The sequence below is a fragment of the Mytilus edulis genome, chromosome 1 (genome assembly GCF_963676685.1).
Source record: "Mytilus edulis chromosome 1, xbMytEdul2.2, whole genome shotgun sequence".
Classification (NCBI taxonomy): Eukaryota; Metazoa; Mollusca; class Bivalvia; order Mytilida; family Mytilidae; genus Mytilus; species Mytilus edulis.
In genome coordinates this window covers 99,216,846-99,232,792 of record NC_092344.1, presented here as the reverse complement: position 1 = coordinate 99,232,792, position 15,947 = coordinate 99,216,846, and the positions used below count along the sequence as shown (strand labels likewise).

Here is a 15,947-nt window from a genome sequence, read left to right as displayed (position 1 = left end):
GTTCATACTTATGTCATTATGTACTATACAGAATGTTCATACTTATGACACTATGTACTATACAGAATGTTCATACTTATGTCACTATGTACTATACAGAATGTTCATACTTATGTCATTATGTACTATACAGAATGTTCATACTTATGTCATTATGTACTATACAGAATGTTCATACTTATGACACTATGTACTATACAGAATGTTCATACTTATGTCATTATGTACTATACAGAATGTTCATACTTATGTCATTATGTACTATACAGAATGTTCATACTTATGACATTATGTACTATACAGAATGTTCATACTTATGTCATTATGTACTACATTATGTACTATACAGAATGTTCATACTTATGTCATTATGTACTATACAGAATGTTCATACTTATGTCATTATGTACTATACAGAATGTTCATACTTATGTCATTATGTACTATACAGAATGTTCATACTTATGTCATTATGTACTATACAGAATGTTCATACTTATGTCATTATGTACTATACAGAATGTTCATACTTATGTCATTATGTACTATACAGAATGTTCATACTTATGTCATTATGTACTATACAGAATGTTCATACTTATGTCATTATGTACTATACAGAATGTTCATACTTATGTCATTATGTACTATACAGAATGTTCATACTTATGACATTATGTACTATACAGAATGTTCATACTTATGACATTATGTACTACATTATGTACTATACAGAATGTTCATACTTATGACATTATGTACTATACAGAATGTTCATACTTATGTCATTATGTACTATACAGAATGTTCATACTTATGACATTATGTACTATACAGAATGTTCATACTTATGACATTATGTACTACATTATGTACTATACAGAATGTTCATACTTATGACATTATGTACTATACAGAATGTTCATACTTATGTCATTATGTACTATACAGAATGTTCATACTTATGACATTATGTACTACATTATGTACTATACAGAATGTTCATACTTATGACATTATGTACTATACAGAATGTTCATACTTATGTCATTATGTACTATACAGAATGTTCATACTTATGTCATTATGTACTATACAGAATGTTCATACTTATGTCATTATGTACTATACAGAATGTTCATACTTATGTCATTATGTACTATACAGAATGTTCATACTTATGTCATTATGTACTATACAGAATGTTCATACTTATGTCATTATGTTCTATACAGAATGTTCATACTTATGTCATTATGTACTATACAGAATGTTCATACTTATGTCATTATGTACTATACAGAATGTTCATTCTTATGTCATTATGTACTATACAGAATGTTCATACTTATGTCATTATGTACTATACAGAATGTTCATACTTATGACATTATGTACTATACAGAATGTTCATACTTATGTCATTATGTACTATACAGAATGTTCATACTTATGTCATTATGTACTATACAGAATGTTCATACTTATGTCATTATGTACTATACAGAATGTTCATACTTATGTCATTATGTACTATACAGAATGTTCATTGTTTATCTGCCCATATGTTCATTGTTTATAAAGGGTATTTTGAGTTATCCCCTAAGTATATGTTTAAAATCACTTATCTGAGCAAATGCAGCAAGTTTTATGACTTTTATTGAATATTTTCTGTTTTTTTTCTCTAATGTGTCAATCTGGAAATGTCATATATCAAAAGTTGATGCTTTCTGTTGATAAAGATAGAGACAAATTAGTTGAAGAATTGCAGTAACAATGGTATTTCCCTTTTGGTATTATTACTATTATTTTTCATAAAGAGATAATTTATGTTTCAAAGTTTGAAGAAGTAGATGGTAGCTTACAATGAAGACATGCCAAAAACTTTGCAGCTGTGAATAACTTTCAACTTTATTATTACTCTCCAGTTTGTAGCTAAAGGGTTATGAATAAGTTTTTCAGTTTAACTGTATATCACATAAAAGGAAAACATTGTCTCATGTTTTATTTACTTGTGAGCAGTGTCTGTATAGTTAAATGAGGTAACTTAAACCATATAAGAAGGGGACAGGACCTTTTTCGGGACGTCAGGATCAGGTGTATTTAAGCTCAGGATTTTGAGATTGACCCTTTCGGGAACTGGGATTTTTTTTTTTTTTTAATTTCGGGATGTCGAGATTTAATTTTTTAAAATTCAGGACCTCAGGATTTCATGTTTTTAAGCCCGGAATTTTAGGATCAGGACCCCTCTGACCCCCCCTCATATAAATATATTCCATGTGTCTCTTATTCCTGGATATGCATGAAATATTTGCCACTGGATGTTAAGCAAGAAAAAAATCAATCAATAAATCCAGTTGAAAATGTTCTTGATTGCAATTCCATCAGCACTTGCAGAAGCAGCCATACAACAGACATTTAATGTAAAGTATCAACGTGTGTTTATGATTATAAAGTGATTAGAAAATTGTTTTAAGAAGCTGTGGATTATTTAGCATACAAAGCATGTTGTGTTATATACAAGTGTCATGGTTTCTCTAAAACAAAGCTCTAGTTAAGATCTTGTTAAACAAAAGCATGATGTCTACCACATAGCTAAGGAGGAAAATATAGAAACTGAAGAAGGCCAGTAGCCGAAACTTTTTAAATGATGGTCTATTACTACAATAATGTAATATATGTCATGTATGTTCCCTAATGGAATATTTGAAACAAAAAACTTTATGAAGTTTATCTGTGAATGTTGTAATAAACAATGCTATTATAAGTTCATGTGGAAACACATATTTCATATGCTCTATTCTGTCCAGTGGTAGATCCAAAAGGGGGGGGTGCATTTATTTTAACGATGCATTTAAATGGCTACATTTAGTTGGAACCCTCCCGCTCTCCTTTTATCCAAGGTTGGAAAACTCCTCTTTTAATAATGGCTGGATCTGTTCCTACTGTCATGAACAAATACTGTAATATTTTATCCTATTGATATTTCTTCCGATTGAAAGTTTATAAAGGAACTTCTATTCAATGACCTCATTTTATATGATGTGAGCCTTAAAGGACAAGGTAATTATTTTATATCTAATAACTAGCTATAGTTGCTTACTTTTATTTGTAGAGGCAAATGAGAGATACAGTTATTACCAGGTCAGTGTTATTTGGTGGAGCTTGGGCTGCAAGGTGTGGACTTCTAGCAGGCAGTGTATTGTAAGTATTAAAAAAAGAGATGTTCTCTACCAAAATTGCCACTTTTGCACACACAAAAAATCAACTCGAACTTTGATGGCCTCTATTGAGAGGTTGAACCACAAAGAAAATACTGTTTCAGTGACTTGGGTTCAATTCTATGTCTTAAGTGTAAATCACAAATACGAGCTAAAAACTACTATCATATAAAAGTCAATAAGGACCAAAATATAAATCTGCCTCCAACAGAAAATTTAAACCATATACAGAAATTCACTCTATTGACATAAGATATGTTCCTTGAAACTATCTGATATAGAATGATAACACTTGAAGATGTGGTAATATAAGTGTAATGTTCTATGGATTTGCCACTCTCTCTGATTTTAAAGTGATTAGGTGTTCACAACCAGTTTATATATGTTAGATGTCACACAGTGCTTTTCTAACCCAAGAACCAGTTGTCCAGAGATTTTCATTCTCTTTCTGTTGACTTTATTTACTGACCCTTGAATATCTGAACTTTTAACCAGTAGTCTTTTTGACAAAAACTTTCTACATTTCAAATTCATTGAAGCTGAACATATATTTTGTGGGGTTACACATAATTTCTAGAAAGAAACTCATGAAATTGAAATGTGGAATTTAAACATTAAGTTTTTTATTCAATAAGTTTACTGTATTTATGATTTTAGAAGTTGTTGGTCCTGCAGAGTCAAAATTATGATTTAGGTTGTGTGGTTTTTTTTTCAGAGCAGTTTCACAAAGTATAGCAGTTTATAGAAATAAAACATCTGTATTGGAATATGTCATTGGTACAGGTAAATATACATATGTATTGGAATATGTCATTGGTACAGGTAAATATACATATGTATTGGAATATGTCATTGGTACAGGTAAATATACATATGTATTGGAATATGTCATTGGTACAGGTAAATATACATATGTATTGGAATATGTCATTGGTACAGGTAAATATACATATGTATGGGAATATGTCATTGGTTCCAGTAAATAATTATAGATTATTACATGGCATTTTCCATATGGCCCTGGTATCAGCCCTAGACTCCCATATCAAGCCAGAGGGCTTTAGCCCGAGGGCTTGATATGGGTCGTGGGCTGATACCATGGACCATATGGAAAATGACATGTCATAATCTATTTATCACATATTTTCAAGCAGGAGAAAACAAATAGCTTACACCTAATTATGTTTGATATTTCATCAAAAATCAAAAAGATATTTAACAAAAAAAAAAGATAAATGTATCACTGTGAGTTAAAAAAAAGTTCGTATCACAGTAGGTTAACAACGTTTTGTGAAAAGTTTCAGAAATAATTAACAATAAATATACTAATTCTAAGAATTGCAAATATTAAACGACTTTAAAGTGTTACATTACAAATGTTAAAAAATGCTTAGGAAGAATCCTATATCGCTACTCATTCCAATGTGGCGTCATATATTTTCTAAATTCCTCATGACGTCAAAATTTTACGGGAACTTTTGTGATTTTCACTGTTGATTTCTACTTTTTTCTTCTACAGCACATTTGTAACTTTTTAAATTTCTTTTCATTGTGTTCAACTTGTTTACAAATAGCCTTTGATTGACAGGTTACCGGAAGTTAAACTCGGGGGCTTGATATGGATTTCGAGGGCTGATATCGATATCGGCCCTGAGGGCTGATAACCAACCTTGACTTCCGGCTATTATTGGCCATGCAAAAACGTACATATCAGTACAAAATATGTGATAAACATCTTTATACTTCAACTAGCTGTGTTTATTTCCTAAATATAGTAACATAGCTATATTTTGTATAATGTCAATTTCATCATGGGACACTTTCTCCACAATCAGGGGTTCATTAAAGGATGAAAATAAGTTTGACATTTGTGTAATAATTTAAAAAGCTATCAATGTTTTAGTTTTTGTTGCAGTATAAAAACAATATTAGGTCAATGTCATAAAAATATAGACTTTTTTGTACTCGGCGCAAAACTGGGGAAGTGCTCAGTAGAACCTCACTCTTCCCCAGTTTCTCAGTCTCATACAAAAAAGTTTATATTTTTCTTTCATTGACCTAATATTGTATATGTATTGGTACAGGTAAATATAAATCTGTATGGGAATATGTCATTGGTACAGGTAAGTTTTAATCTGTATAGGAATATGTCATTGATACAGGTAAATAGTAATATGTGTGGGAATTTGTCATTGGTACAGGTAAATATAAATCTGTATGGGAATATGTCATTGGTACAGGTAAATATAAATCTGTATGGGAATATGTCATTGGTACAGGTAAATAGTAATATGTGTGGGAATTTGTCATTGGTACAGGTAAATATAAATCTGTATGGGAATATGTCATTGGTACAGGTAAATATAAATCTGTATGGGAATATGTCATTGGTACAGGTAAATATAAATCTGTACGGGAATATGTCATTGGTACAGGTAAATATAAATCTGTCTGAGAAAATGTCATTGGTACAGGTAAATATAAATCTGTATGAGAATATGTCATTGGTACAGGTAAATATAAATATGTATGAGAATATGTCATTGGTACAGGCAAATATAAATCTGTATGGGAATATGTCATTATAACAGGTACTTTTAAATCTGTATGGCAATTTGTCATTGGTACAGGTAAATATAAATCTTTATGGGAATATGTCATTGGTACAGGTACATTTAAATCAGTATGAAAATTTGTCATTGATACAGGTGAATATAAATCTGTATGAGAATATGTCATTGATATAGGTAAATTTTATATGTTATTCAGGACTTAGACAGGGTATATACTGTGACATTCCCAGATTAAGAGTTTATATCCACTGAGCCATAGGGTGATCGAAAAATTTGTATGGGAATATGTCATTGGTACATATTTATCAACAAAGCTTTATGGTGATATGTCATTGGTACAGGTTCATCAACAAATATGTATGGTAATATGTCATTGGTACAGGTTCATCAAAAAATCTGTATGGGAATATGTCATTGATACTATATTAATGGTGGGTTTATTTTGGTAAGCTGAAATTTGATATGACATCGATTTATTACTTACTAGATGCATTTAATTGCAGGTGTGGGTTGTAGTCTCAGTAGATTTATGCATGGTCCAGAAGGAATGGTTGGAGGATTTCTTATAGGAAGTGTCATTGGGTAAGATAATAACACTTTTTTTTACCCCTATACCAATATTTGTTAGGCATTACTTTGGAAGCATTAAAAAGAGTATAATTATTGAAAAGGTTGTGATATCTGCATTTACTATTAACAGTGCTCAGAATCAATCATCTGTATATTCTGCACTTTTTAATAATCTTTAGAAAAACTGAATGAAGTAAATTTGTAAGGACTGTTTAACTAGGTCTTATCTGTGGTTGTATAATGCTGATTCCTTAAGAATAATGACTTTATTCTAATCATTGATTGGCTGGATTTGAAAATTGAATTTTTTTAATTGATAAATATATATTATTTAATTTCTTGAACAAGTGTTGTAACTATGGTGCTAATCTGAAAGTCAAAATATCTTCAAGTTTTCTTTGAAACCCTGTTGGAAATAAGATTAAGGGTTTTCTATTCAAGAAAAATTTAAATGAAATGAAGTAATTGAAAAATGTTCTTAAGAAGCTACTTTCTAAGTGAAGGGGTAGTTTTGCTGTTTGTGATATTTATTCTTCAGGGGCCTACAGTTCAACATATCTTATTCTTCTGTTTAGCATTTTCTGAAACTGTGGAAGGATAAGCATTGCTACATTAGTGACACCAGTTACTATACCCGTGTTAAAATCTGATGATAATTCATAGCTGGTAATAAGTGTTTATGTAAGAGAAGATTTAAATATGCATGATTCTGCTACAATCTGTTTACTAGTCTAACTAGAGGCTCTAAAGAGCCGGTGTCGCTCACCTTGGTCTATGTGCATATCATAAACGAATAAAAAATTACAAAATGTACAAAATTTATGAAAATTGTTAAAATTTGACTATAAAGGGCAATCACTCCTTAAGGGGTCAACTGATCATTTTGGTCATGTTGACTTTTTTGTAGATCTTACTTTGCTGAACATCATTGCTGTTTACAGTTTATCTCTATTTATAATAATATTCAAGATAATAACCAAAAACAGCAAAATTTCCTTAAAATTACAAATTCTGGGACAGCAACCCAACAACGGGTTGTCCAATTCATCTTAAAATTTCAGGGCAGATAGATCATGACCTGATAATTATTTTTACCCTTTGTCAGATTTGCTCTAAATGCTTTGGTTTAAGAGATATAAGCTAAAATCTACATTTTACCCCATTGTTCTATTTTTAGCCATGGTGGCCATCTTGGTTGGTTAGCCTGGTCACCGGACACATTCTTTAAACTAGATACCCCAATGATGATTGTGGCCAAGTTTGGTTTATTTGGCCCAGTAGTTTCAGAGGAGAAGATTTTTGTAAAAGTTAACGACAAGGACGCCAAGTGATGAGAAAAGCTCACCTGGCCCAAAGGAAACACAATCTTGTAACAAAGGTCACAGAACGTGAAATAGATAGACACTGATAAAAATATTGTGTATGATTCTTATACTTTTATCCTACTGAGGAATATAATATTACATTTAAAAACAAAAAACAAACTAAAACAGGAGGGTTTGTTAATGTTTCATTTAAAATACACATTGTCTTCTTTTTATTATGTGTCTGAATTATTTGTTTCAGGTTATGTATAGGTATTCCTGTGGTGATGTTGATGAAAAGTTTAAACAAAACACAAGAGGATAGACATAAAGATCAAATTAGAGAACTGTTGCGATATAAAAAGTATGTATACCATGTAAAGTATAGTAAATTATGATTGTCTCCCCTTTAAGGAAAGGAGACATTGTGTTTATGCAGTGTTTCTTCTTCTAAGGGTTAAACTTTATTTGGTTCTACTTGTTCTTATCATACCACCTTGTCCAGTCCATAACTTTTTTTTATCTTTATACATTGAACATGTTGAATTATATGATTTTTGGCATGAAGGTGTATTGCCATAATACAGTGTGTCATTTATCATCATGACCTTGACTTTTGACCTCAAGATCAAAAAGCTGATTTTGTTTTACATGTTTGTGTCCTAAACATTTTATATATATTCTGAACTACTATGACAATAGATATAGAAAGATGTGGTATGAGTGCCAATGAGACAACTCTCCATCCAAGTCACAATTTATAAAAGAAAACCATTATGATCCATTATAGGTCAAGGTACAGCCTTCAACACAGAGCCTAGGCTCTCTCCAAACACAAAGCTACTGTGGATTCATTTATTTTCGTGGATACCAATTTTCGTGGATTGAGAAAAACTTGCATATTCATGGATATTTAAATTCATGGTTTTGGCAAAGTCTGCATACATTTCTTTAGAAAATTTGTAATTCGTGTAACTTTTAAATTCGTGGTTCGCATGTACCCACGAAATGCATGAAAAATTATTATCCAATGAATATTAATGAATCCACAGTATAAAGGGCTTTTTACAAGTCCTTTTTATAACAAATCCTTTTTATAACAAATCCTTGTTATAACAAGTCCTTTTTATAACAAGCCCTTTTTATAACAAGTCCTTTTTATAACAAGTCCTTTTTATACAAGTCCTTTTTATAACAAGCCCTTTTTATAACAAGTCCTTTAAATTGCATCATAGATTCACAGATTTGTTTCTTGGTGGGGCTTGGGAAGTCACACAGACTCATGCTGCACTCCCTCATTTCATAATTTTTTTAAATACTGTGAATTCAGAATTTATCTCAAGGTTTATATTTATCTGTATATGTGACTGGGTGAGTTTCGCAATGATAAGAACCCACATTCTGATATTTGAAACATATATCTGTATGCAGCTTTTTGAGAAATCACAATAATTAATATCACATTTTTGTTCATTAGGCCACACCAATTTAATTCCTTGTTTGACAGACCCGCCCGCACCTATGTTTTTCAAAACAGATTTTTTTAATTTTTTTTATATTCCCGCTTCCATCATCTGGAAATGTAATCATGTCTATATCCCGCACCATTTTTTGTTGTAAATATTATAAAAAGATATCAACATTTGTTTTTTAAAATCACAGTCTAAACTGTATATAACGATTTTAAACCTATAAGCACCCCATCACACTGTCTAAATATCTGTGAGAATATTTGTTTCAGCATGAAAGCGATTTATCCCACGTGGGAGTGCTCCGATATAAATAAATAACTGCGGAAATACCTGGACAGAACAAAACATTGGTTTCTTTCCCCCTTACTTATATTCCCTATCAAAAAATGTTCGTTGTTAGGATAAAGTACAAAGAACTTCTGAAGGATTTGCCTTCAAATGCAATTATATTGTATGCTGACGAAACAAAACTATCCATAGCCGCTGCATGTTTATGCACCTGTCCTGATTGATTCAGGGGCTACTTATTTTGAATAATATTAAACTATTAAAGTAAGTGTGTTAACATGGTTTAAGTCCAGGAATATTACAATAATCTTGGACATGTTTTTACCATTTAATACAAGATAGATATATAGTTCTTTGAGAAAATATGAGCCCTTTTGTACTAAAAAGTGTTTTTTACAAAGAAATATATTAAAGCTTATATTAACCCCTCATAAAAGGGATATTTATAACATTAAGGGGTTGATCCCAACCTGATTATGACTTAGATGGAGAATTGTCTCATTGTCAGTCACACATACATAGACCAGATTTAATTATACAATTATTTGTTGGTGAACAGGGAAAAGATACTTCATAAATTAAAGAAATGTCAAAGTATAAGTTTTAATATTGTCAAAACCTACTATTTTATGTTTACAAAAAAAAATTTAAATCGCTCTCCTTTACTTTTCAAGCTTCGCCTAAAAAATTTGAAAATTAAATATTTTTTTATTAAAATTTTCAAATCGCTCGCTCGTCCCAATTTTTTGAGTAAAAAAATCCGTAGAACAAGAAATTAAATTGGTGTGGCCTTACTTAAAAATTGCAATAATAAATGCACACAATTATTTCTGAATTTATAGTATGTATAGATTCCTAGCCATTAGATATGTAATTTATGTTCAGCCCACTATTTAAAACAATTATAGTGTATATTTGATTGAATTTTTCATGCATTTGAATGGTTCATTATTTCGTGAGATGGTTAACTGTTGTATTGGCAACACTCCTTTTGCGCCAATTACTGTTTTTCAGGGGTATCATTTGCGCCAAATTTTTTTTCTTCAAATGTATCAATTGCGCCAGTTTTCAGAACTCATTTGCGCCAATTTACCTGAACACATATTGATCGTACATATTAAAGATTAATATGTATTTAGTATCATTTTTGTCTGAGGGGAAGTCTTGGATTATAGCTCTTCATCTTTTATATAAGCTTTGGATTTCAAATATTTTGGCCACGAGCATCACTGAAGAGACATGTATTGTCGAAATGCGCATCTGGTGCAAGAAAATTGATACCGTTAATTTTATTGCACATACACATGAGACAGACCCACAAAAGTTAGAGCGTCAAATACTACGAACAGCATGCAAAAGAAAAGCTACAGAAAATATATCCGAAAGACCAGCTAAGATCATATGTTCGGAGCTATTCCATCATGAAGAGGAACATCTACAGAAAAAATGACTTGAAGTTCATAAGACAGTCTATGTACAGAGAGAGAAGATAACTGTTCCCTGCCCAACCAAAAATTTCAGTAGAATTTCAAAAAATTTAAGTGAGGTATAGTGATCACAAATAAAGAAGAAGAGTTTGTTTTAGTAAATGATATTGACAGTGGCATTGTTATTCTCGGTTGTGAAGCTAACTTGAAATTTCTTTGTATGCGGGGCAGAAGGTGTTTTTACATACAATACATGGATTCAGGAATGGACATTTAATTTATATTCCACTTTTAGATTGCCTTTTGCCTTCTAAATCAGGAAACTGTAATAGAAAAAAAATTCTGTGTTTAAGGAATGTTTTTCTTTAAATTGGCGCAATCGTATATTTTATTTTTGGCGCAATTGATACCATGTAATTTTTAAACAGGTGGCGCAAACGTAGCATTAGAGAAAAAAAAGTTGTGGCGCAAAAGGACGCATTTTTGGCGCAAACGGATCTCTCCCGTTGTATTGACAGGTTATATGGCATATGATATATTGAAACCATAAATAACTCAAGCTAGATTACAATAAGGTTATATGGCATATGATATATTGAAACCATAAATAACTCAAGCTAGATTACAATAATATATGTCTGATTTTTTATTTTAGGAAAATTCGGGGAGAAATAAAGAAACCATTGACAACTATATCAGAAGAAACACAGCCAAAACTAGAAGCTACTATTAAATCAGAAGAAACAAAGCCAAAACTAGAAGCTACTTCTAAATCCGAAGAAACAAAACCAAAACCAGGAGTTACTTCTAAATCCGAAGAAACAAAACTGAAACAAGAAGCTTCATCTATATAAGAAGAAACAAAACCAAAAAAAAAAGCAAAATACAAGTGAACTAGATGTATATTGCTGGTTATGTTCAACACCTGTTTTATTTGGGACAATACAATAGTCAAAAGCATAACTTTGGATGAAGAAATTTGACAAACACTTCTCAGCCTGAACAACATTTGACTGATAAAGAGCAAATTAAAAAGTTGAAATTTTATTTTGCTTTGATTTTGATAATTTACCAATGTTTTAAAAGAACTTCACATTGTTTCGCAATGTGTCGATACTTAAAAGCTCCAATGCTGTTTACTAGGGTCAGTTCGGTAACTTTAGACAAAAACTATTATTTTAAGATGATGTTGCCAAAGTTCACTTGATATCCGGCTTCTATTACTCTAACAATTTCTTTGCTTGAATGGCTGAAACAAATGATACATAACATAAAATATAGTGACTTATGAACCATGAAATAGAAGTCAATGTAGATAAACTCTGCCACTGACAGTAAGATATGTATACCTTACAGTTATTCCATTCACAAAATAAAGTTGACCTCTTAATTGTGGCATCAGAGAAAATTACCTAATCTCACAAAGTTGAACCATATAAATGACAACAAATATAGTTGACCTATTGGTTGTATTATTTGAAAAGTAGATAAAACATAGAAAATTCACATTGACCAATGAAACATAAAAATGAGGTTCAAGTCAGATGACATCTGCCAGCCTGACATGTACACCTAACAATCATTCCATATACAAATACAGTTGACCTACTGCTGATAATATCCTAGAAAAGGACCTAAGCACGTACTTTCAACCTTGATCACTGTTCCATGAAAAGAGGTATAGGTCTGACAGACATGTAGACCTTGTAAGTAACCCATATACCAAATATATTTATCCTGTTACTGATAATAAATGGGATTGTTATCGCTATGTCTCACATTCTGGGACTACCATAACAGGAGAGACATAACCCATACATTTTAAGTCATTGTAGAAAAGGAAGTTCAACTATGCAAACCTGACATTGATGGTCATGGTAAAAAAAGAAATTTGAACTTTAACATACATCTTTGTCTAGTATATACATATATAGAGAAGGAACCTTGAATTGTATAAGTAAAATTTTGCCCACTCTGAACTTGTAACATAATTCAATATTAAAGTTGAATTTCCCTAATATTCAGAGTTTAGTGTGGCATCCATTTTGCTGAACTAGTGTACATTATTGTTTATTCCACATTGGCTAGATGTATAGGGTAGTGTTGAGGTCTCACAAAACATGTTTAACCTGCAGATTTTTAGGCACCTGTCCCAAGTCGGAACCCTCTAGCCTTTGTAGGTCTTGTGCATTTTAATTTTTTTTTTTTTCATTTGTACTTTCAGAGTGGCATCCATTTCACTGAACAAGTATACATACTTGTTTAGGAGCTAGCTCCCATCACTATCCTACAGTTATATGATTCCAAAGTTTACGGTATATCCTACTCTAATGAATATCTTCTGTTGAAAATTCCTATAGATTAATTGCATGAATGTTTCTACCATTCCTTCGCTAACATTAAATGTGCATCTTTCAACTTACTATATATTGAAGGTCCTTGCTCATGATTGGAGTTGGTACAGTATATTCTATAATTTTTTAGAAGCCATCAAATGTTTGGTTGCTGTAAGAGATATCACCTGTAGCTTTTTTCAGATAAAAGCAGTGTCTACAAGCTCTCTCGGAATTATTGGGAGTGCATGAAAAAATAGCACAAGAATAGACAACCACAACCCAAATATAGTCCTCTTGTTTGAAATTGTTTACCAATAAAAATTTCACCTTGAAAATTCATGGTACACAGCTGATCAATATTTATTGAAATTCAATGCACGTTTGCAATTGAAATGTAAAACTATTAATGTTTTTTCCCTGTCTAACAGTGCTTGATGGTGATGTAAAATCAAATGCACAACACACTTGTTAACTCTTACGGACAGTTGCAAACAGAGGAAAAGCTACAAACTTTATTCACTTGCAAGACAAAAACTAACTTTGAGATGCTAAATTTATTTTTATTGCCATTCATTGGAGACAACAACCCATCAACATCAGAATATCAGGTGTACATTATAATCATGTAATTATATGAAGTCAAAATTTCAACATCAAAATATCTGGTGAACAATATAATCATGTACTACAACATGATACAGTCAAATATTCAACATATAGAATAACAGATAGAAAATTAGTCCTTTCCTGAGACTCATATAACTAGTCCACACATATTAGGCCTTTAAAGATGTAATTTGAAACAAGTTATCTCCCCTTACAAGTAGAGAAATGCTAGTTTATTGCATCTTTAAACTACAGTGAAAAGGCTAGACAGTTGCAATCATTTTAAATACAATACAGTTGAGATAGAATAAAAGTATATTAGCAGCAAAATAATGTTAAGAAGTTACAATATTACTTTTTGGATAAACCACATTCATTAAAATGCTGCTTAAGATTTCCTGCTAATTTATTTTTAATATTATATTAATGACAAATGAAATAGTCAACCATCTTAAAAATGTTATATTGTAACGCCTTCCCAATATTTTGCTGCTGATACACTTTTATTCTGTCTCATTTTTTAAACAAAACCTTATTGATAATGACCTTCAGCTAACAAGAAAATATGTACATAAAACTTTCTGAATTATAAGAGTTACTCATTTTTTTTTTTTTTTTTTTTTCTTGTTAGCTCTATCAATAATGTCTTGGTGTAAAATTAGTTCTGCTTGTCAGCCAATGAAATAAGTTGCTTCAAATGATAACTTCAAAGTAAAGACACATGATTCTGGAAATGAATTTTGAGAAAGGACTCAGATAAGGTAAACCTTTTAAATCAGGATAGATGGACATGAATATAATTGTTAAACATAATCCAAAAACCTTAACTATAACAAGTGTAAACTATAATGTATCATACTATAAAACATCAATCTCATAACCATAATATACAATAAACACATATGAAAGTTTACAAATATTTCTGAATATCGAGTTTTGGATGCGTTTCCTAATTCTTACAAATGATTACTCCAAGAAGGTTGTATATATGGGACTGATTTTGTAAGCAACACAATTACAATCATGTCTGTCCTCTCTTCAAATAATTCTATAAATGAAAATTTTGAAACTCGAAATAATTATATAGTTGTACACCTTTTGTTGTAAAGAACAGTTAGTATAATCTGACAATTGTAGAATTTTTTACATGTTATGAAAACCCTGTTTTTACTAACTACATTGTATTCGAAAAACTAATTGTTATTTATATTGTGCTCAAAACTCTGGGAAGTTCTCATTTTACATATAACATTAACGACAGCACATTTATATCACACGTATAACAAAGGAATTATTTATCACAGAAGTAAATCTAAATTATTATTTCCTACTATTTACAAACAATTAAAAACTATTGTTTTTATTCTTTTATGGGTTCTTCTTCTGTAATCAACTCATAATGTCGTCCTAAAAATAAAAACAATCAATGAATTAATAGGAATAAAAATTGTAGATTTTATTTTTTAAAATAGCTTGAATTTTATTACATCTACATGTATTGTATTCCTTATCTATAAAATCAACATCTCTGCTTAACAAATATAGCTTTGAAATATATAATTTCTTTTGACATCAATTAGAGGCTCCAAGGTGACTCTTTTGTTAACCTGATACATTTTTACTAAAGTTTGATGCAAAATATTAAGTTGATTCAATAGAGTTTGTAAGTAATATTAATACCTGTGATTACATCATTATCTACTTTATATTTTGTTTACCAAAAGTCATGTAGGTATGTGTAAACCTATGCTCAAAATGTCAAAAAATCCCATGAAGAGGTAAAATTAATATTTTCAAAATAAGCAGCAAAATTTAAGCAACAAATATAAATATGCAGTTCAATGTACAAAGCTAAGCCTGAAACTGACATGCTTTTCTAATGTATTAGGGTACTAAGAATAATCCTGTAAAATGCCTAAAATGACAACTTTCTAATACTGCGCTTTTTAAAATAAATAACATACAGGTTATACAATTAGCAGTGTAACCAATACCAAGTCTCTATCAATCACATATAAACAATCATCTTTTTGACGTACCACAAAAAATCTTAACAAAAGCAATCAAAGAATACATCTATCTGCAATCCCACAATAATTAAATACATGTATAGCCGACATGTAGCTAGTTTTAAGTTGAACCCTTGATAC

At 30.7% G+C, this 15,947-nt stretch overlaps 2 protein-coding genes across 4 annotated transcripts in view; one reads left to right on the top strand and one right to left on the bottom strand.

Annotated features, from left to right (window-relative positions):
• LOC139497865 (complex I assembly factor TIMMDC1, mitochondrial-like) overlaps window positions 1-11,902 on the top strand; it is a 39,600-nt gene extending 27,698 nt beyond the window's left edge. Inside the window, exons 4-8 of the mRNA XM_071286108.1 lie at window positions 3,116-3,204; window positions 3,937-4,004; window positions 6,298-6,376; window positions 7,931-8,032; window positions 11,511-11,902. Coding sequence (XP_071142209.1) covers window positions 3,116-3,204; window positions 3,937-4,004; window positions 6,298-6,376; window positions 7,931-8,032; window positions 11,511-11,709 — 537 coding nt within the window. The 3' untranslated portion in view covers window positions 11,710-11,902. The remainder of the gene's footprint in view (window positions 1-3,115; window positions 3,205-3,936; window positions 4,005-6,297; window positions 6,377-7,930; window positions 8,033-11,510) is intronic.
• A 1,828-nt stretch (window positions 11,903-13,730) lies between these two features.
• The window catches only part of LOC139497842 (muscle M-line assembly protein unc-89-like), a 35,842-nt gene continuing 33,625 nt past the window's right edge, over window positions 13,731-15,947 (bottom strand). For all 3 annotated transcript variants that reach the window (XM_071286084.1, XM_071286091.1, XM_071286098.1), the window contains one exon: window positions 13,731-15,204. In XM_071286084.1, the coding sequence (XP_071142185.1) occupies window positions 15,158-15,204 (47 nt within the window). In that variant the 3' untranslated portion in view covers window positions 13,731-15,157. The remainder of the gene's footprint in view (window positions 15,205-15,947) is intronic.